This window comes from Emys orbicularis, chromosome 11 (genome assembly GCF_028017835.1).
Source record: "Emys orbicularis isolate rEmyOrb1 chromosome 11, rEmyOrb1.hap1, whole genome shotgun sequence".
Lineage (NCBI taxonomy): Eukaryota > Metazoa > Chordata > Testudines > Emydidae > Emys > Emys orbicularis.
Window position 1 is genome coordinate 11,889,644 of NC_088693.1, and position 21,538 is coordinate 11,911,181.

Consider the following 21,538-nt stretch of genomic DNA (forward strand, 5'->3'; position numbering starts at 1 on the left):
ACCCAGAATGCAGAGTCCTCAGCTCTGGCTCTGGTGGAGCTAGAGAGATGGGGAAAGAGGGTGTCACTGAGACTTACTTCACTTAACATTAACTCCTCTTGGACAGTCAACACTGGTAAGATTTGGAGTCCTCTTTGGCCATGTTGGGCAGGGGATAGAGTGTTAAAAAATGGAATTATTCTGACCTGGGAGATGACAACTATATTGGAAGGGGCAGTAAACCAAAGCTCTGAGTAAGGAGTGAGGCAGAGCTGCACTGTCTCAAGGGGGAGCTTTGGGAGGGGAAAATCCTTCCCAGAGCTTCTCAGCATGCAGAGGAAGTATACAAGCTGCATGATTTCTTTGTGTGATTGAGCTGGTTGCCCTCTCTGCTGCTGGCCAACTCTATCTGCTGGTGTAGGAGGGGAGGGGACATGTTCTCACCACTTCCCTGCTCTCGTTGGGATGGCTTGCACCCCCAGAGGCAGTAGGAGGGAGCACTCTCAGGGACTAGGACTGCGACTATGCGTAGGGTGTGGGTGGCCAAGAATGGTGACGGGAAAGACTCCTTATACCCCTACCACCTTTGTCATTGAAAGTCCTTAATAAACTAAAGCTAGGGAGGCAAGTGTGAAGCAGATAATAGGGCACTGGTCCGGGCATTAGAAGACCTAGGTTCTTTGACCAACTGGCTGTGTGAACTTGGACAAAATCACTTAACCCTGTCTGTCTTCCCTCCCCCAAATTGTCTATTGTAAGTGCTTTAGGGCAAGGACTGTCTCCTACTCTGTACAGCACCTTGCACAATGGACAGAGATGGCTGGAAGATAACAGTTGTGTTTTGCAGCAACTTTTGAAGTTTTGAAATTTGTTTTTCGTTCCAAAATGTTTCATGTTTTTTCAAAACCAGAATTGTGCCAAAGTGCCCATTTTCAGAACAAAACCTGAGCTCGTCAATTCAGGCAGAGAGGTGTGTATGACACCAGGGTTTCTGTGGGGGAGACATATTCAAGCCCCTTCTCTGCCTGATTCAGAGAGATCTGAAAAAACTCATCCCAAATAACTCTCAATCAGGGACAGCAGGAATTTGAACCTAGGTCTTCCAAATCCCAGCTAGTGCCCAAACCAGCAGTCTATAGAGTGTGAGCGCTTGCTACTATGTCTAAATTACCAAAGGTGTAATTTCCAGCTTGGGTAGCTGTACATGTGCTAGCTCTGATGGAGTTACTGCTCTAAAAATAGAAGTGTGGCTGTGGTGTAAGTACTCGGGTGCCTAGTTTGTGCTGCTGCCCACGCTGCAGCAGCTACACTTCTATTTTTAGTGTGCTAGCTTGATCAGAGCTAGTGCATGTATGTCTACCTGGGCTGGAAATTAATTTTTCCTTCCCTTTAGAAGCAAGTAAGAAAATATTAGTAAGTTTCTCTTTTTACCTCTTCCATTTAATGTTATTGTTTCTAATTAAACCTAACATTGTATTGACTCCAGACTGTAATTTAAGTCTTTACTTCAAAGCGAATTAGCATGGCAACTCCTAAGTGTTATTGACCAATTGACATAACGGGCAAATCATTTCTGCAGCAACACTGGAGTTTGCTGGAAAAGGAAATGGAAACCTTCGTGTTGTTGAGCCATAAAATAAAAACATCCACAGACCCAACCAAATAAAATTATTTTGTTAGCAGAAGAGTGGGAACAGTAATATAAAATTGTGTTCCGGGGGGTGGGAGGGAAAAACACAAGATAACTTGGGATAGCGTATGTAGTTTCAATTAAAAATACATTTGCAATGGGAAAAATCATAAGTGGCAGTGAAAAAAAATTACAAATAGAGGAGTGAAATCTCACCCATGGTAGCAAAACTGGCAGAGGAGAATTGTGTATGCCCTTTTTTGCCAATGGCCTGAACCCCATTGAAGTCAATGGAAATCTTTCTACTTACTTCAGTTGGATTTGGATCAGGTCCCTGTGTTTAAGATTCTGGGCTAAAATAGGTCTGAGTTATGACCACAACCTTAATTTCATTTTATTATGGGAGATTTTTTAACCCTACCTTGTGGATTAATAACAAGACTACTTTTTAAAAAAGAATGTGATGTTTCTCCTGGTCTCGCTTTGCTAATTTTTGCAGAGCATGGTGTTCAATAAAACCTGAATAAAAGGAATAGCAACCAGCAAAATCCCTTTATATGTGGGGAGGACGTGTCTGGAAAAGGCTTTTATAAAATAGCCTGGAGAAAAAAATGAAAAATATACCAAATATGGAGCACTTTTCTCAGACCCATTGCAGAAAACAGCGTCAGCTCCGTGCCCTCTGCCTTTGCAACCTAGCAATGTGATTAGAATACTAGCCTAGAAGGAGGGGCTCCAAATTAGTGGCCTGTGGTTTATAGACAAGTTAGATGGTCATTTGACTCCAGCTGTCAGGGATCTATATGGTAACAGCTTGCACCCTCCAGAGATCAGTCAGATTTCATTAACCTGTAGCCAGTTCTTTGTTCAGCTCTGAGCTCCCTTTAGCTAAGGGAAGCTAATTTGCTGAGTTTAGGCGGTAGCTGGATTAATCTCGTTAGATATATTTTTCTCCCTTCTCTAAAGTAAAGCATGTTTGGGATGAAGAGCATGTTTCTGGTAACTGTGGCATTCGGTTTTACAGTGTAATAGGATATGTGAGATGAGATTAAATGCATATCCTTCTGGCTCAGGCAGCAATAAGGCTGCCTGGTACGTTTATATAACTATACCTCATGTTGTACCATCTCAGTAAAGTTAAGTGGTGACTTGTCCAGGAAGGGATCTGAACAGTTGGTGATGTTCGTTTTTATCATAGACTTTTTTTCATCCTGTTTTCACCAAAAGACATGTATAAGGGAAGCTGCTTTTTCAATTCACTGGTGACCCATGTCTTTTCAACGTTACAAATGCATTTAATGTTCTTGCCACAAGAACCTCAGGGTTCCTAGAGCAATATATCCTAGGGCTATAAACATCTAAATCGGTCCATTTGAAAGATTTGGATAATAAGGGCTACATTGGCTTTAGACGGTAATTGAAAAGACGAGTAGGCTAACGTTAAATTAAACACAGACAGGCAGTAATTAATTGCTATACATATATGGTGTGGAAGAAAAAATGCTAAGCTTAAAAAAAAGTGTGCCTAGGAAGTCTTTAGAAATCAAGGAGGTAATTTGCTTTCCAAAATGATTCACAGCATCTCAACTTAACTAATTAACAAAACAGCAGGTTTGTGAATTTAACAGCAGCAGGGTTAGGACTCAGTGGGTAGAGCTACAAATGCCATCTAAGAATGTATTTCTAATTCTGTACTCAAATACCTTGAGATATTGGCTTTGCTCTTTCACATCCATGGGCACCCAGCATCTTTCAGGATCAGACCTGTGGAGCAGTCAGAGTTACGAGTGGCTACTCTCTGTACTAGGAGCTAGATGAAGGTGAAAGAGGCAGATGGAGAGGCGGCGGATTTTGCACTGACAGGCATGACTCAGCCATCCATAAAATGATTTTTATTAATGTTTAATGTCAAAAATGTCAGAATAAGTAGGAGACACATAAATTATTTAGTTTTGTGAGTTTTTTTACCCTTTCCCCCCTGCTGATATATGTAAAGTGTAAGTTCCTGATTTGTTTAGATATTTGATGCTATCCGAGAAGTTAAACTGATCACCTTTACACTTCACTGCAGCTCTTATGAGAAGAATGAATGCTACTTTGTGGTCCAATGTTTCACTAGAGAGGTCTGAGAGATCTGGAGTGAGTGATGACTGGATTATATAAAATCTGGTAAAGTGGGTTATGATTATTTGGGATTGATTTCTGGAGGAGTGGGCCATTGAATAATTGAAACAATGATAATGAAACCTAGTACGACTCTGGGGTCCAATCTGCTACCTCTACTTATGTGGGCAATTATGGCCCTTGAGTAAGAGACAGTGGACTTGTGACCTGAGTCACAATTTGGTTCCTAATTCTCCCTTGTGCCAGCTCTTTTATCTGGCACAGTTTATAATATAATATACGGAGATATACTTATCTTATAGAGCTGGAAGGGACCCCAAAAGGTCATTGAGTCCAGCCCCCTGCCTTTACTAGCAGGACCAAGTACTGATTTTGCCCTAGATCCCTAAGTGGCCCCCTCAAGGACTGAACTCACAACCCTGGGTTTAGCACAGGCCAATGCTCAAACCACTGAGCTATCCTATTAAGGAAAGAATAATGAAAAAGGGATTCTATCTTAAAAGAAGAAATTAACAGATTGTTTTTAATTTTGGGGGAAATGCAGTTGTTCTGATTGTTTGGGATTTTGTTAAGGCTCTTAGGAAAGTTACAGGCGCTGAGACTAGGATCTGAATTGGCCTCTAATTAAAGTTGCTTTCTTACTGTCTGGCATTAAATCCCCTTGGGAAGCAGATGTTTGGAAAGCCCACTTTAGGCACTGGCATATGGTTCTTTTGTAAGGCCAGGGTTTCAGTAAAACACCTCCTGAATGTTGTACATAATTAGACATTTTATTTTTTCACCCTAGAGAAGTTACTGGGGACTGGAGACCTCTAGAATTTGAGAATCTGGTTTTCTGTTAGACAGGTGGGTGACCTAATGATGTCACTTGATGAATTACAAGTGCAGGCTGATGTCCTGCAACAACACTTATGGAAAAAGCGTATAGAATATACCAAGAATGAAATCAATGTAGTTTATAGAAATTTTTCTAACCTATAGAATTTAATGCAGAATGAGATCCTTATATACCAAGCTGTAGTAGAGTTTAATAGTGAATTACATCCTTCTTCTAGAAACCCATAGGCAGATTTATTAAATTCTATAGAATGTTTCCATAAGGGATTGAGTTGTAACTGAAAGGAGAGTGAAATGAAAAGGAAATGTTCAAACACATTTGATTTGGTCAGAGAAAATGCCCTTACTTAAAACAACTGACAGTATTCTAGAGTAGAAATGGTCCCTAGCCCTGTACTAACAATGTTACAGGCACCAGTCTTTTTGACAGTTATTGTAGAGCAGGAGTAGTCAATTTATTTTTTGTCAAGGTTCAAATTTCTTGGTCAAGGTATAGTCAAGGTCCAGAAACTAGAGAAACATTTTTCACACTGCAATAACAATAATGATGGTAATAAGTAAATACAAGATTTTGCAGTCATTCAAAAGTGTCTAGCAGTCTGGATTTGGCCCGTGGTCTGCCTATTGACTGCCTCTGCTGTAGAGTACAAAAATGTATAAGAGGAAAAGGATGGGTTTCTGGCTAAAGGCTCAGCCCTGCAAGGTGTTGATTATTCTCAGTTCCCTTTGCAGTCAAGTGTTCAGCAACTTTCAGTTTTGAGCCCTAAAAGTACAAGACTTGGCATCAGGTGATCCCACAAACTTCCGAAGTGACCTTGAGAAAGTCTCTTAACTTTCTGTGTCTCAGTTTCCCATCTGTAAAAGGGAAATATTCTGATCTCCTACCTCAGAGGGGCTTTGTGAGGCTAAATTAATTAATGTTTGTAAGGCACTTTGAGATCTTCAGATAATAACAACGTTCAACACTTTTGTAAAACTTTTCATTTACAGATCTCAAAGTATTTTACAAAGGTGGGTAACCATTATTTCCCTTTTATAGTTGGGAAACTAAAACAAAAAGAGGTTAAAACAGCTTGTTTAAGGTCACAGAGCAATATAGCAGCAGAGCCAGGAATAGAACATGTCTTCTGATTCTGAGGCACGTGTTGTAGCCCCAGGGCTATGATGGCTGAAGGCATTATAGGAGTACCAAGAATTGTTACTTTTATGAGGACAAGAAATGAAACTACTTAGACTGATCCCAAGACCCAGATGAAAATAAAAAAGGAATGTCACTAAGGTTTGACTTGCATTAGTTACATCCTCATAGTATTGTTAGTGTTTGTTTAAAATAAAATAAAAATAATCCCCTGCTGATGGACATAAAGCACAGCATTCACCACAGATTGTACATTAATTCAGTGTTCTTCTAGTGCTTTGAGTAGTTTTGTGCCCTTGTATGAAAAGACAAAGTCTGGCTGTTGGCTGAGGTGTGATACACAAAGTGTCATGTTTTTGACTTCAGATGCTGAATGCAGTTTGTAAGAGGCCACATGTGCCCTGAAGCTGATGAATTTGCATGTTTGATACAAGTGGGTGTATCTTTATCAAAGCCTTGCCTATTATTTGGCCTGCTCTCAAGCTGTGGGGCCACAGTTTAGATGTTTGTATATTCAGAGGCTGTGTTGCGAGGCCTGGTGCTGCCAAGTACCTCGTGGAGGGAATAACAATCTTAGCAATTAGCAAAAAAAAGCACCCCCCCTCCAAAAAACAAAAAACCCTCAACAAAACCTGCCAGGTCTTAATGTCACAGACAAGGCAATGGGGGAGGGTTTTAGCTCACAGTGGCTGCCCCTGTGTGAGGCTCTAAGTGACAGGAAATTTGAGAGACAGACTTTCCACTACAGAATGGGCAAGAGCTGCTGGATCTCTGACAAGTATTGGCAGAGCTTTGAAAGGCTGAGTATTGTTATCAAATAGCTCCGACTGAGGGGATGTTGCAGCAAGCAATCATGTTGTATAATTAATAGAAGGAAGGATAGAATGGGGAAACATAAAAAAAATATTAGTTTTGGATTGGGTCTAAGTAATACATATAAAAGGACATTCATCTTTTCATTTTAGAATAAATTCAAGTGTAAAATGAATATAATCTTTGTCTTGGCTGGGATAAATTGTTTGGCATATGGACCAGTGGTATTAGTCTACTGTGCATACTGTCTGTTTGGTTTCCATGGTTCTTGTGACTGAACTCTAGTTCACTAGGACACAGTTTAAACTATATTGTGTGTGTATGTGTATACTATACCTAATAGCATACAAAGATTTACTCAGTATAGTACTAAGGGAAGTGTTACAGTTCAAATTCATAACATACTGAGAGCTAGAGTCAACTGTCAGGTCCCAATTCCATGCAGCACTGAGGCATATGTTTAACTTCAAACACATACTAAAGTACATTCTATACAACAAAGCACTTGTGCACTTTGAGGTCAATGGGATTTAAGCACATGCTTAAATGCTTTGCTGAATTGGGTCCTCAGTTACATTGGCGTTACAGCAGTGCAAGTCCATTGATGACAAAGGAGTTATTTGCATTTGCATTAGTGCAACTGAGAGCAAATTCTAGCCCCTGTTCTGTGAAGTGTAAGCAGTACAGTCCAGGCAAACTACAGTTCCATGGAAAACACCTGTAATGTCGATTTTGGGGTTTTTTTGTGCTCCCCAGATGAACATTGCTCACTTTGGTCACATCTCCTGTTCAGTGTGTGTTGAATTCAAGCAGCCCATTCACTTGAACACAAATTCATTTAGGAAAGAGACAACATATGGCAGGAACACTAAATTAGATCCTATTGATTGAGAAAGCAAACAATTGAAGGTAGAAGACAGCTACTTTTCTACCCTTGTTGCTTTGGCTTAATTCAATCTGCCTTTTGCCCTGACCCCACTGCCTTCTAACCTGATAATCTGTAGTGGTTACTGATTATTGTGAACTCCACAGTTATTATTTTATTTTCTTCATTGGTTATTAAGTAGCATAATAATCTCTGCTCTTGCTGAAGTTTGTAGATCCTGGCATTAAGCTTCAGTAATACTGAGAACTCAATAATGATTTTTACAGATTAATCATGCCTTTCTTTCTTTAGATTTGATTAATTTCTTTATTTTCTTAACTCCCTCAACAGAATGAGAATGGAAAATGAGATTCTACATAGCCTAGGAATGACCTTGGTTTGGGCAAAATCTTACCATCTGGGCCGCAGGTGGGGAAAAGGGAGGGGAGACCCTATTGCTCCTGAATAAGCAGAAAAGGAGTAATGCACTCCTCTTTTGCAATATGTTCACAAGAGGTGTGGTCAACAGACAGGGGGCATATTCACACCCACTTGTTTCAGCCAGATGGTGCCTGCAAACACTGGTCAGAAGCACATGTTGCTTCTCTTCAGCAATATGTGCTCTACCACACAATCCCCTGTATGGTTCTGAACAAATCTGTCTAAAACCAGCATATTCCTGGTGGCAGAGACCCCATCAGGCACGGTCTTGGCTCTCCCTCACTGCCCCTGCTAGGGCAGGATTTGCTTTTACTCTGCAGGGTTTGAACAATAAATATAATTTATAATAATAGTACATGACATTGCTCTCTTGCCTTCCATCCAAAGATCTCAAAGCCCTTTACAAACTTTAATGTCTTAATTGCCACAGAAGGTTAAGAGGGGAGGGGATGGGGTTATATGAACCAAAGGAGGAAATGGAGTGCATTATGGGAAACCAGGAAGGGCCAAAGAGTGCAAGAGAGCTCAAGATAGGGTTGTCAGGTGTCTGGTTTTCGACCAGAACACCATGTCAAAAAAGGACCCTAGCGGCTCCGATCAGCACCGCTGACCGGGCCATTAAAAGTCTGGTTGGTGGCGCAGCGGGGCTGGCAGATTCCCTACCCAGCTCTGTGTGGCTCCTGGGAGGCAGCCGGCATATCCCTCTGGCTCGGGGACAGCCAAGGGGGCTCTGCACACTGCCCCCGCCCTGAGTGTCAGCTCTGCAGCTCCCATTGGGCAGAAACCATGGCCAATGGGAGCTGCAGGGATGGTGCCTGCGGGTGGGGGCAGCGTGCAGAGCCCCCTGGCCACCCCTCTGCCTAGAGCCGGAGGGACATGTCACCCCTTCCTGGGAGCCGCTTGAGATAAGCACCGCCCAGAGCTGCACTCCTCATCACCTCCCACACCGCACACCCTTGCCCCAGCCCTGATCCCCCTCCCATCCTTAAACTCCCTCCTGGAGCTCGCAACTCCTCCTGCGTGCCACCCCCCTTCCCCGCCCCAGACCTGAGCCTCCTCCTGCACCCAAACTCCCTCCTGGAGCCCGCACCCCCTCCCATGCTCCTCCCCCTAGCCTCAGCCCCCTCCCTCATCCAAACTCCCTCCTGGAGTCCACACCTCACATCCCTTCCCACACTCAACCCCATGCCCCATCCAAGAGCCCTCTCCCACACTCCGAACCCCTTGGCCCCAGCCCAGAGCAACCTCCTGCACCCCAAACCCCTCATCCCCAGCCCCACCCCAGAACCTGCACCCCCAGATGGAGCCCTCACCACTCCCACACCCAACTCCCTGCCCCAGCCCAGACCTCCCTCCCACACCCTGAACCCCTCATTTCTGGCCTCATCCCAGAGCCCGCATCCCCTCCCACACTCCAAACCCCTTGGCCCCACCCCACAGCCTGAGCCCCCTCCTGCTCCCCAAACTCCTCATCCCTGGCCACACCCCAGAGCCCACACCCCCAGCTCACACCCCTCCACATCCCAACTCCCTGCCCCAGCCTGGTGAAAATGAGCGAGTGACAGAGGGAGAGGTGATGGAGTGAGAAGGGGCAGGGCCTCAGAGAAGCGGGGGCGGGGGGCTTGAGGAAGGGGCGGGGCAAGGGTGTTCGTTTTTCTGCAATTAGAAAGTTGGCAACCCTACTTAAGAGAGAAAGAGAACAGGGTGTAATAAGGAACAGAAATAATTAAAATAATAAAAATTAATGAATACGGGCAAAAATACTGGAAAAAAGAAGTAATGGAGAGAGGGGGAAATATGAAAAAGAAAAGGGAAAGCATTTAGCGAAGAAAGAACTATAGCATTCTACAAGAACATAGGACGGGGAGGGTCTTGTGGTTAAGACCCTGGACTAGGACTCGGGATGGGGGTTCTAGTCCCAGCTCTAGACAGACTTCATGTCTGATCTTGGGCCAGTTACTTAATTTCTCTGGGTTTCAATTCCCTATCTGTAAAATAGGAAAAATAATACTCCCTTTCTCCCACCCTTAATCTGTCTTGTCTGTTTCCATTGTAAGCTGTTCAGGGACTGTTTCTTACTATGTGTTTGTACAGTGCCTAGCACTGATATTATTTAGTGCAACCAGGTGCTACTGTAAGACAAGCAATAATAAAATCAACAGATTTAGGACCAGATGAAGGAAAATAGACTCAAAAATCCAGAAGAAAAAAATATTCAAAAAACAGAAAAAGATTCTAGGAGGGGCCTTAGTGAAGAGAAGAAGGAACAAAGTCAATGTGACCCAGATTCATCCCAGCATAATTCATGGACTTCAGTGAAGTTACACAAGGGGTGGGTTTGGCCCAATTTAATGCCAAAGTTTCTTAAATGGTAAAAATCTATTCTGAGAACTATTAAAAAATGTGGGGTTACTTTCCTAAAACATTGCATGGGGTTTTAGACGAGTGACTCCCACAAAGTCACTGTAACCCCATGCAGTGCTTTGACAATATGCCCTCTTTTTTCAGACACATACTCATTCTATTTTTAAACTATTTCCATGGATTTTCTAACAGCTGATCTTTATTTGAAATTGAGAGAATACTGCATTTTCCAGATTAGAGTTAAATCATTTCTAGGAACAGCCAGACTGGATCATACCACTGGCCCATCTAATCCAGTATCCTGTCTCCAACAGTGACCAAAGCTATGTGCTTCAGAGAAAGAAATCCTGAAGTAGGCAGTTATGGGGTAACCTGTCTCCAGGGATAGTTTACTGTACTAGCTCTAACTATTAGAGTTTGGCTTACACCCCAAGCTTGAGGGTTTATATCCCTTCCAAAGCTCTTGTCCATATTATTAATCTTTTCTACTATAACTCTGAATATTCTTGTTATCCATATAAATGTCCAATCTTTTTGAATCCAGCTGAGCTCCTGACTTCAGTATCATGTGGCAATGAGTTCCACAGGCTAATTTATGCATTGTGTGGAAAAAGTATTTCCTTTTATTGGTTTGAATTTGCTATGTTTCACTGACTATTCTTTTGTGGGAACATTCCTCAAGCGCCCATCCTCAACCATATGATGTCTGGGTTACTGTGCCCCACTTAAAACTAGATCTCCCATTCAGAGAACTTGAGGTGCGTAAATGACTGCTTTGAAGTGTTGTTCTGCTGTGAAAAGTGACTATGTAAAAATAGCATTATGGGATTAGTTCCATGTTTGTCATTTCTCAGTGACTCCATATCAAATGGGCTCAATTTACAAGAAGAAATTTTCTAACTGCCAACCCTGTAAACCTGATCTTCTCACACCATCACTAATAAAAAAGGGTTTGGCAGGACTAATTATGCTTCACTGACACTTCTACTCCAATGGCTGGGGCGCTAGACTAAGACTCAGGAAACCTGGAATCTATCGGAGTCTGCTCCATCCTGGTGGGTGATCTTAGGCATGTCACTTCATTGGCTGTTCCTCAGTTTTCCCATGTGTAAAACTGGGACAACAATACTTAACCTTCTTTGTACTGTGCTTTGAGATCTACAGATCAAAAGAGCGAGAGAGGTAGTGTTGTGTAGTCCCATTCCCTTTCATAATTGGTGAGCTAGTGACTGGAAATGAGCAAACAGTTCCATTGATGATGCAGAAGGACTGAAATTGAGCTCACTTTTATCTGTCTTGGCCCTGAAGGAATAACAAGAGAAAAGAGCAGAGAGAATTTGTATTTTGCCCTTAAAGTCAGCATATCTGCTGGTCTAGGGAGTACCTTTTTACAGTCTTTTTTCAGTGCAGAGCTGTACTTTTACCACAATTCTGTCCTTCCTCCCAATCATTTGCCAATGACAAGTTCCATTCTTAGAAGGCAGAGTGAGGGTAAAGATGTGTGGTAGTTGGATGCAAAGTATTATTGGTGCCATGTTTTATGTATTAATCAGACCTGGGGTTTGTATACACAAGATTCCATAGGAAAAATTATACACTGTCATGCACACATGAAGCATTTGGAAATGGAAACAAACACATCGGAAACCAATGTATTAGAAACAGCTGGTAGTTGGTATGAAAATGTTCTAATCTAAAAATAATAAGAATGGGTATGTTTATAAATTATAAACTAAAGAAAACATATTTGCTGGGCCGGTTCCTCTCTCAGGCTGGGTTGCTATTGATTTTTGGGCTGCCTTTTATCTTATTTGATCCTCTTTCCCTTTAAACACATATGCATCCTTCCCCCACAACCCTTATTAGAAAAAGACTACAATATAATACAGTAGTGGTCCAGAACAATACAACTTACAATAGTGTTTTGCCACAGGGTGGGCTGGCCCTTTAAAAGGAGTTGTGACTTATAACTAATTAGCTGCCTCCCAGGTGATGGGTTTGAGGCCAGGGATCAGGTGATGGCCTGCAGGTCACCTGGGGCCAGTTTTTAAAGGTATTTAGGCACTCTAACTTTAAAAGTATGGTCCCGGGTTCTTAGATAAAAGGCCAACAAGCAGCTTTGTTGGGAGAGAGAGCTGCAAAGAGTGGGTGGGCTCCTATAGTGGACCCTGAGCCAAGGGAAAGGACCTGGTTTACCTGTATGATTTATGTTGGACTGTTTTGGTGTTTGAGAGAGAAACTCATCCCTGAAGAAAGGGGCTGAAAATTTGATACTGTTGGGAGCTTGATTTGATGCCCTGGCTGATGAGTTGGCCCACTGGCTTGCAGTCTCTTCGGTGTTTTTGACCACTACTGAAAAGTACTGTAGTATGTTTTATAAATGTATGCACACACCTACATCTATAAACCCTTATTGTTGTGCCCATTCATACCTTCCTTGGCACCTATGCTCTCTTAGTATAGGCTGTTGTAACATCTTCATTAACAGGGTCTGAATCTACCACAGGTGCAGTGTTGAGGCAGGTGCAGGTACCATCACCATGGAAACTAAGTGTATTGCTGCTGTGCTGGTCCAGTGGGAGGTCACTCAAAGTTGTTCTGGAACCCATGGAGCTTTGCTCCTGGTGCATCAAGCTGAGAAGACCCTATTGATTTAATATATATGGCCCAATTTTCCAGCCTTTACTCACATAGTGCCCAGTCAGCACCCCTTGATATCAGTGGCAAAGGTCCTGTTAACTTCAGTGGTGCAGAATCTGGCCAGGCTGCAGTATTGGATCCACTGTTTCCCTGAAAATATGCAAGATAACATTGGGCACAGTTCTTCCCGCAGTGAAGTCAATGGTGTTGTATCAGGGATAAATTTGGCCCAATTCTCTATTTCTGTACCTAAGAAGGATCATGTCCAGCTAACGTATCACTTGCTCTGATTTGTTTTGATTTGTTTTAGAATCATAGAATCATAGGACTGGAAGGGACGTTGAGAGGTCATCTAGTCCAGTCCCCTGCCTCATGACAGGACTAAGATTATCTAGACCATCCCAGACAGGTGTTTGTCTAACCTGCTCTTAAAAATCTCCAATGATGGAGATTCCACAGCCTCCCTAGGCAATTTATTCCAGTGCTTAACCACCCTGACAGGAAGTTTTTCCTAATGTCCAACCTAAACCTCCCTTGCTGCAATTTAAGCCCATTGCTTCTTGTCCTAAACAATTTTTCTCCATCCTCTTATAACAACCTTTTATGTACTTGAAAACTGTTATCATGTGCCCCATCAGTCTTTTCTTTTCCAGTCTAAACAAACCCAATTTTTTCAATTTTCCCTCATAGGTCATGTTTTCTATACTTTAATCATTTTTGTCGCTCTTCTCTGGACTCTCTCCAATTTGTCCACATCATTCCTGAAATATGGCGCCCAGAACTGAACACAATACTTCAGTTGAGGCCTAATCAACATGGAGTAGAGCGGAAGAATTACTTCTTGTGTCGTGCTTACAACATTCCTGCTAATACATCCCAGAATGATGTTTGCTTTTTTTGCAACAGTGTTACACTGTTGACTCATAGTTAGCTTGTGATCTACTATGATCCCCAGATCCCTGGTTGAATAAGAGGGTTGAATAAGAGGGTTAGGTAAATAACTGCATAAATCATCCTAAAATTTTGTTGGAGGCTAAATTACTATTATCTAAGACCTGCAGTAAATCACCTCTCTCCTTTCTATCTCGATTTTCATAAACACATGCAAATTATTTGCATTTGAAGCTATCAGAAGTGAGTACCAAAAAGGTGAGGACATGAGAGGATTCCACAAACCAGGGTTCTTAAAGTGCAGTGCAAGAGTCAAATACAGCCTTGAAAGGGGCTAAGATGCAGCTTATGGAAACCCTCTCCCTGTAAGTGCAGGATGAGTGCAAATCAAATCAACTACTGTTATATTCTTCTGGGGAACTCAGCCGACAAGCAATGCCTATTCCTTTATCAAGAAAGATACAAGAACCAGCATAATGAACCCTGGCCAAATACATACATTTGTTTTATTAGGCTATGCACACATCACTGCTATCAGGATGGATCAAATATGAGCCATTTAATACCACAAACACAGGCTGGCCTCTTTTGACCAGCTGACTTAAAAAAGAACTTCTTCAAATGCAAATGGCAACCGTTTGTACTTACAGGGTCAGTCACTAGAGGGAGACATGATCACATATGCAAGGCAGGTTATTACGCAAGCAAATACAGACTGTAAATTTATAATTGTACACTCACTTATCTTTAATAGTAAATCAATAATGGTGGTAATAATAGTATATGTACAAATTAGGTGCAGTTGTCTGGCTGTCTGCAAATTTGCAGTAAGGACCTCGCCCTTGCAAAATGTGGGTAGCCTGCTGTATTATTGTATATGCTAGGGCTAGTTCACCACTTGCTGATTGCACAGACTTGCAGAGATCAAGATCCCATGTCTTTGCTGTGTACATAATGTATGGGCTTTTTTTCCATCCACATTCAATCGCAGACAATCAAAAATCCTCTGCTAGTGGTGCTGCATTCAGCAGCTGTGACAAGATAAACCACATAGTGTTAAACAACCCCAGGCAGTCAGGTGTTATGGCTGGAGTGAAATGCCTCATTTCAGGCCAATCAACAGAGCTGCTTCTAAGCGAGAGGTTTATCCCACGCTCTGTCTTTCTCTCAGACGAATGGTGGATGTCGTCTGTCTGAGAAAGGCTAAAGGTAAAAGTAAAGTGTTTCGGTGCACGCTGTAACCTTTTATGTCCATGTAACCGTGGTGGATTTAAAGTTGTATTGCAGCTATCTTTTTAGGATGGGTGTTCACTATGCAATGACAGTTGCTCTGTAGTCCATGGCAACTGCAAAGATGTCCTTCAAATGCTCATTTTTCAACAGCAGCTGATGGAATAGCAGCATCTGGCCTGCAGTGGGACGATACATTAATATTGGCTTATGGCATATAAGGAATGTGCTCTTGTCTTTTGAAAGAGTAGGAAACTCATGTCTTCTTGTGCTTTCAAGGGACTGAAAAATCAGTGATTTATTGGTGAAATTCCTTGAGGGGATGAAGTCACTGAAACTGCAGGGGAAGGTAAACAGCACATCAAAGTTCATGCAAACTGCAGGACTCGTACAAGGTCCTCTACCCTTTGAAATGGTGCAACAGACTCTCCCCTTGGGTCAGCCCATCTATACTGGCTAGAACTGAAGGGGAAAAAGCCAGGCCCCACATAAACCCAATCCCTTTGGTGAATCTATCACCAGGGATGATGCTAGATTAGTGCAGGAGCTGCAATGCCCACTTCTCTTGTACTTGGGCTTTGCTCAGGGGCATATAGGGGGAAGGCCACACTCTCTTCCATTCATATGCACCTGGAAAGGGCTAGCCACAGTCTGGTCTATATAAGGAAGGAGGCGAAAAAATTGATTCCCTGACTGAAAAGTTATTGACCCTACAGCACTCTGAAGAGTGAGATAGTCTGGGTGGATTATTTCTGACTTTCCCCTTATAAATAAATTGCTGGTGAAGCTAATGCTGTTTGTGTCTCAACTATTGCAATCTGTCTCATAGCCTACAAATGACAGAAAAGCACTTTCTGTTATTTGATTTGAGCGAAGTGGAATGTGTAGATAGCTGTATCCAGGGCCCAATCCCTTCTAATTTGGCATTGTTATTCTCCTCTGTTTTGCAGGGTCTTTTCGAAATGATGGATTAAAAGCTGCTGATGTCCTTCCAATACTAAAGGAGAAAGTGGCCTTTGTGTCAGGTGGGTTCATCCTTCATTTGTTTTCTCTTCAGAGGATGCAGAGCATCATGCCAATGAAAAGATGCGGAGCTCAGTAGTAACAAAGACAGCAACTTTTTACATCTTGACAGCACTGCATGGACATTTAAGGGCCAATTTCTGATAGTCATAGTCGTAGACTTTAAGGTCAGAAGGGACCATTATGATCGTCTCGTCTGACCTCCTGCACAACGCAGGCCACAGAATCTCACCCACCCACTCCTGTATCAAACCCCTAACCTATGTCTGAGCTATTGAAGTCCTCAAATCGTGGTTTAAAGATTTCAAGGTACAGAGAATCCTCCAGCAAGTGGCTCGTGCCCCACGCTGCAGAGGAAGGTGAAAAACCCCCAGGGCCTCTGCCAATCTGCCCTGCAGGAAAATTCCTTCCTGACCCCAAATATAGCAATCAGCTAAACCCTGAGCATGTGGGCAAGATTCACCTGGAAAGAATTCTTTGTAGTAACTCAGATTCTCCCTCCCCCCGCCCCCATCTAACATCCCATCACAGGCCATTGGGCATATTTACTGCTAATAGTCAAAGATCAATTAATTGCCAAAATTAGGCTATCCCATCATACCATCCCCTCCATAAATTTATCAAGCTTAGTCTTGAAGCCAGATATGTCTTTTGCCCCCATTGCTCCCCTTGGAAGGCTGTTCTAGAACTTCACTCCTCTGATGGTTAGAAACCTTTGTCTAATTTCAAGTCCAAACTTCCTGATGGCCAGTTTATATCCATTTGTTCTTGTGTCCACATTGGCACTGAGCTTAAATAGTTCATCTCCCTTCCTGGTATTTATCCCTCTGATATATTTATAGAGAGCAATCATATCTCCCCTCAGCCTTCTTTTGGTTAGGCTAAACAAGCCAAGCTCTTTGAGTCTCCTTTCATAAGACAGGTTTTCCATTCCTTGGATCATCTTAGTAGCCCTTCTCTGTACCTGTTCCAGTTTGAATTCATCATTCTTAAACATGGGAGATCAGAACTGCACACAGTATTCCAGATGAGGTCTCACCAGTGCCTTGTATAACAGTACTAACACTCCTTATCTCTACTGGAAATACCTCGCCTGATGCATCCCAAGACTGCATTAGCTTTTTTCATGGCCATATCACATTGGTGGCTCATAGTCATCCTGTGAGCAACCAATACTCCGAGGTCCTTCTCCTCTCCTCTGTTACTTCCAAGTGATGGTCCCCTGCTTATAACAAAAATTCTTGTTATTAATCCCTAAATGCATGATCTTGCACTTTTCACTATTAAATTTCATCCTATTACTATTACTCCAGTTTACAAGGTCATCCAGATCTTCCTGTATGATATCCCGGTCCTTCTCTGTATTGGCAATATCTCCCAGCTTTGTGTCATCCGCAAACTTTATTAGCACATTCCCACTTTTTGAGCCAAGGTCAGTAATAAAAAGATTAAATAAGATTGGTCCCAAAACTGATCCCTGAGGAACTCCACTAGTAACCTCCCTCCACCCTGACAGTTCACCTTTCAGTATGACCCGTTGTAGTCTCCCCTTTAACCAGTTCCTTATCCACCTTTCAATTTTCATATTGATCCCCATCTTTTCCAATTTAACTAATAATTCACCATGTGGAACCATATCAAATGCTTTACTGAAATCAAGGTAAATTAGATCCACTGTGTTTCCTTTGTCTAAAAAATCTGTTACCTTCTCAAAGAAGGAGATCAGGTTGGTTTGGCACGATCTACCTTTTGTAAAACCATGTTGTATTTTGTCCCAATTACCATTGACCTCAATGTCCTTAACTACTTTCTCCTTCAGAAATTTTTCCAAGACCTTGCATACTACAGATGTCAAACTAACAGGCCTGTAGTTACCCGGATCACTTTTTTTCCCTTTCTTAAAAATAGGAACTATGTTAGTAATTCTCCAGTCATACAGTACAACCCCTGAGTTTACACATTCATTAAAAATTCTTGCTAATGGGCTTGCAATTTCATGTGCCAGTTCCTTTAATATTCTTGGATGAAGATCATCTGGCCCCCCCGATTTAGTCCCATTAAGCTGTTCGAGTTTGGCTTCTACCTTGGATGTGGTAATATCTACCTCCATATCCTCATTCCCATTTGTCACCCTGCCATTATCCCTAAGCTCCTCATTCGCCTCATTAAAGACTGAGGCAAAATATTTGTTTAGATATTGGGCCATGCCTAGATTATCCTTAGCCTCCACTCCATCCTCAGTGTTTAGCGGTCCCACTTCTTTCTTTTTCTTCTTCTTATTTATATGGCTATAGAACCTTTTACTATTGGTTTTAATTCCCTTTGCAAGGTCCGACTCTACATGGCTTTTGGCCTTTCTCACTTTATCCCTACATGTTCTGACCTCAATAAGGTAACTTTCCTTGCTTTGACTTGAAGTAATACCAGGCCTCCTCCACCTTTATATCCACAAGTTCTTCAGTCCAATCCACTTCTCTAACTAATTTCCTTAATTTTTTAAAGTTAGCCCTTTTGAAATAAAAAACCCTAGTCACAGATCTATTTTTATTTATCCTTCCATTTGGTTAAAACTGAATTAGCTCATGATCACTCGAACCAAGGTTGTCCCCTACAACCATTTCTTCTATGAGGTCTTCACTACTCACCAAAACCAAATCTAAAATGGCATCCCCTCTTGTTGGTTCAGCAACTGCTTGGTGAAGGAATCTATCAACTATCGCATCCAGGAAAATCTGAGCCCTATTATTATTACTAGCACTTGTCCTCCAGTCTATATCTGGTAAGTTAAAGTCTCCCATGATCACACAATTCCCATTAGTATTTACTTAATTAAAAACCTTAAAGAGGTCTCTGTCCATATCCAAATCTGATCCCAATGGTCTATAGCACACCCCCAAGAACTATCCTCAGGGAGGCTCTAGTAGCTTTCTTCCCCAATGTGATTTTTGCCCAGACAGACTCTGTCTTATCCATTCCATCACTTCTTATTTCTTTACAGTCTACCTCATCACTGATATACAATGCTACGCCACCACCTTTGCCTTTATTTCTGTCTGATATCCATATTGACATTGAGAAATGCTCTGCTCCATGAATAGTCCCACTGATTTCAATGAGATTACTTGCGGAACAAGATCCTACTCAACATGTGTAAGTGTATTGGAATCTGGCCCTATGTGACTATTCCTCATGTCCTGGGAGATGGGTAAATAGGCAGTACAAATGGACTCCTGGCATGAAGTCAGGATTGCCATTAAGATGTGAACCCAAATGTTCCCAAATTTCAGGGATCTTTGAATTAGCGGTTCTAATTGGGACTCACTCTAAAGATAAGCCCTCAGGGGCAAAGTCCCAATCTAGGTCTACATTACTACAGAGTTCTGGGAGGTTCAGATCTGGCATCCTGCTGTGGGCTCTTTACCAGTAAACAGCGTTATATCCATTTTACAGAAAGCACCATACTATAAGCCCTGCTATGTATTCAGTTTCTAATTCCAGCCTGCAGCTTTTAGAAAACCCAGTGAAGGATAATGATGAGATATTAATATAGCACCTTTCACCCTCAAGGATCCCAGAGGACGCTACACATTGATTTATAAAACTACATTCTGAGGAACAATCTCAGAACACCAGATGTGCAGACATCTGGGGCAGATGGGCTATCTAGAGGAGGTTGGGTTGGGGTGCTTTCAGCGTGGGTTGGATTGAGGTTCTATCAAAGTGTGTTAGGACTTGGGGTAGGGGGGATGAGGAAGTGTGGAATGATAATAATCTTACACTAAGATGATCATATTTCCAAAATAACAGGGGGACATATTAGTGGCAACAGTTTTACAGTTGTGAAATATTCCGGTGCGCTGCATTCTGTCTGTTTTCTTTGATCTTTTCTCCTGGGTGAGAAAAGCTCCACCTGGAACAGCTCTGCCTCTTCCCTTTGAACCCCTCTACTTCTTGCTTCCCTCCTCTCTGTGGTTCTGTTGACTACAGAGAGGGAAGCAACAGACAGAGGGACTGTCAGTTACATCTCCTTCAGCAGCCCTCTGCCCCCTGAGGCACAAGAGCAGGGGTTTATGGTGACTTGATTAGAACATTGACTCATTAGACTCGTATTGCAGTGGTGTTGCCTGACAAATCATTATAAGCTTTGGCCTTGAACAATAGTTGGCATTAAACATGCTTACTCTGTGATGACAATGAAACAGGTATAGAAAGTATTTTGTATCAGGAGAGCAATATGACTTGAACAAATATTTTGTCATTGTGAAAACCTGACAGTTAAACTGGGACATATCAGGTGTCTTGAAAGAAGTTCTCAAGACACTAAATGAAAAACCAAGACTATCCTAGTAGAACTGCGACACGCAGTCACTTTATCTTATACTGGTATTTCATTCTGAACATCTCAAAGTGTTTTATATACTTAAACTACAGAGCAGGATCTCATCATCAGCCTCTTTGGAAGGTGGAACATGACAATTAACGGAGCACAGCAACTGCAGAACTGTTTCAGACAGGAAGTGAAATTGAACAGTGTGTTCAGGGGAACCTGCACAAGAGGATTCCTACAGGGATTATGCTGGAATTGAGCCAGGCCCTTTGTGCTAACAGTTCTATTCACTTGGAAATGACCATGGCATCATATGGAAACTCATGGAATCTTTAATAGGACAAGTGGTCTGGACCTTGGTTTTACTTATCTGAAACTCCACACTGTGGCCTGGGTTCAGTTCTGACTCAGAGGGGAAACTTCACTCACTGAATCACTAACTCAAGTACTGACCTGGCCCAAACCTGCTTGGCTTGTGAAATCTAAAGGGATGCTGCCAAACATTTGTACACTCCTCTTTAGTTTCTCACTGTGATTCACTGCAGACAGGTATACTTGGGAAAGCTTTTCCCTGAAAGCCTTACTGCTCTCCAAAGGTTGTCTGAATGAAAATGTGATCATTCCTGACACAGTTAGCTAAATAGCTAGCTCACGATTTACACCTCTTCTCCAGAGTCTTCTACACAACGAATAGGGGTAATAATTGCCAGTGGCTTTTGAAGATGGAATGCATGAGGCTACAGAATCTTATTACAATAGTCCGAGCATCATTCTTCAGTCCGGAGTCTAAGTACTGTTCAATTTCTCTCTGTGTCATTGTAATGAAACAGATTGAGAAACAGATCTCCATATGTGAATTGATTACTAGATTCTTTTATTTAAAATGGAACACTTGAATATGGCATGACCACAAAGGAGAAAATGTTTGCATAGAAAAAGAAAAATGAGAAAATTCCTGAGTCTCACAAAAATAATTCATTTGTAGCGTTGTCAGAACTGGTAGTATGAGTGTTGGATTTGAAGTCTATACATCAGTATAAACTTCCTCAAGAGAAAAGTCATTTTTAGTTTCCTTCACTCCATTATTTTTATATCAAAGATTTTTTTATATATTGCAATTAACTCCAGCCAGAGGCATATGCCAAAGTTATAGAGTACTTGGGGATGGTCTCCAAATCTTTATATTAAGCAAAATGTATCAGTACACAGTCAATTCTCATCTGATCATTTAATTGT

The 21,538-nt window shown here is 42.0% G+C and overlaps 1 protein-coding gene across 1 annotated transcript in view; it reads left to right on the forward strand.

The window, feature by feature from the left end:
• KALRN (kalirin RhoGEF kinase) overlaps nt 1–21,538 on the forward strand; it is a 730,922-nt gene that overhangs the window by 203,472 nt on the left and 505,912 nt on the right. The window contains exon 2 of the mRNA XM_065413425.1: nt 15,903–15,977. Coding sequence (XP_065269497.1) covers nt 15,903–15,977 — 75 coding nt within the window. The remainder of the gene's footprint in view (nt 1–15,902; nt 15,978–21,538) is intronic.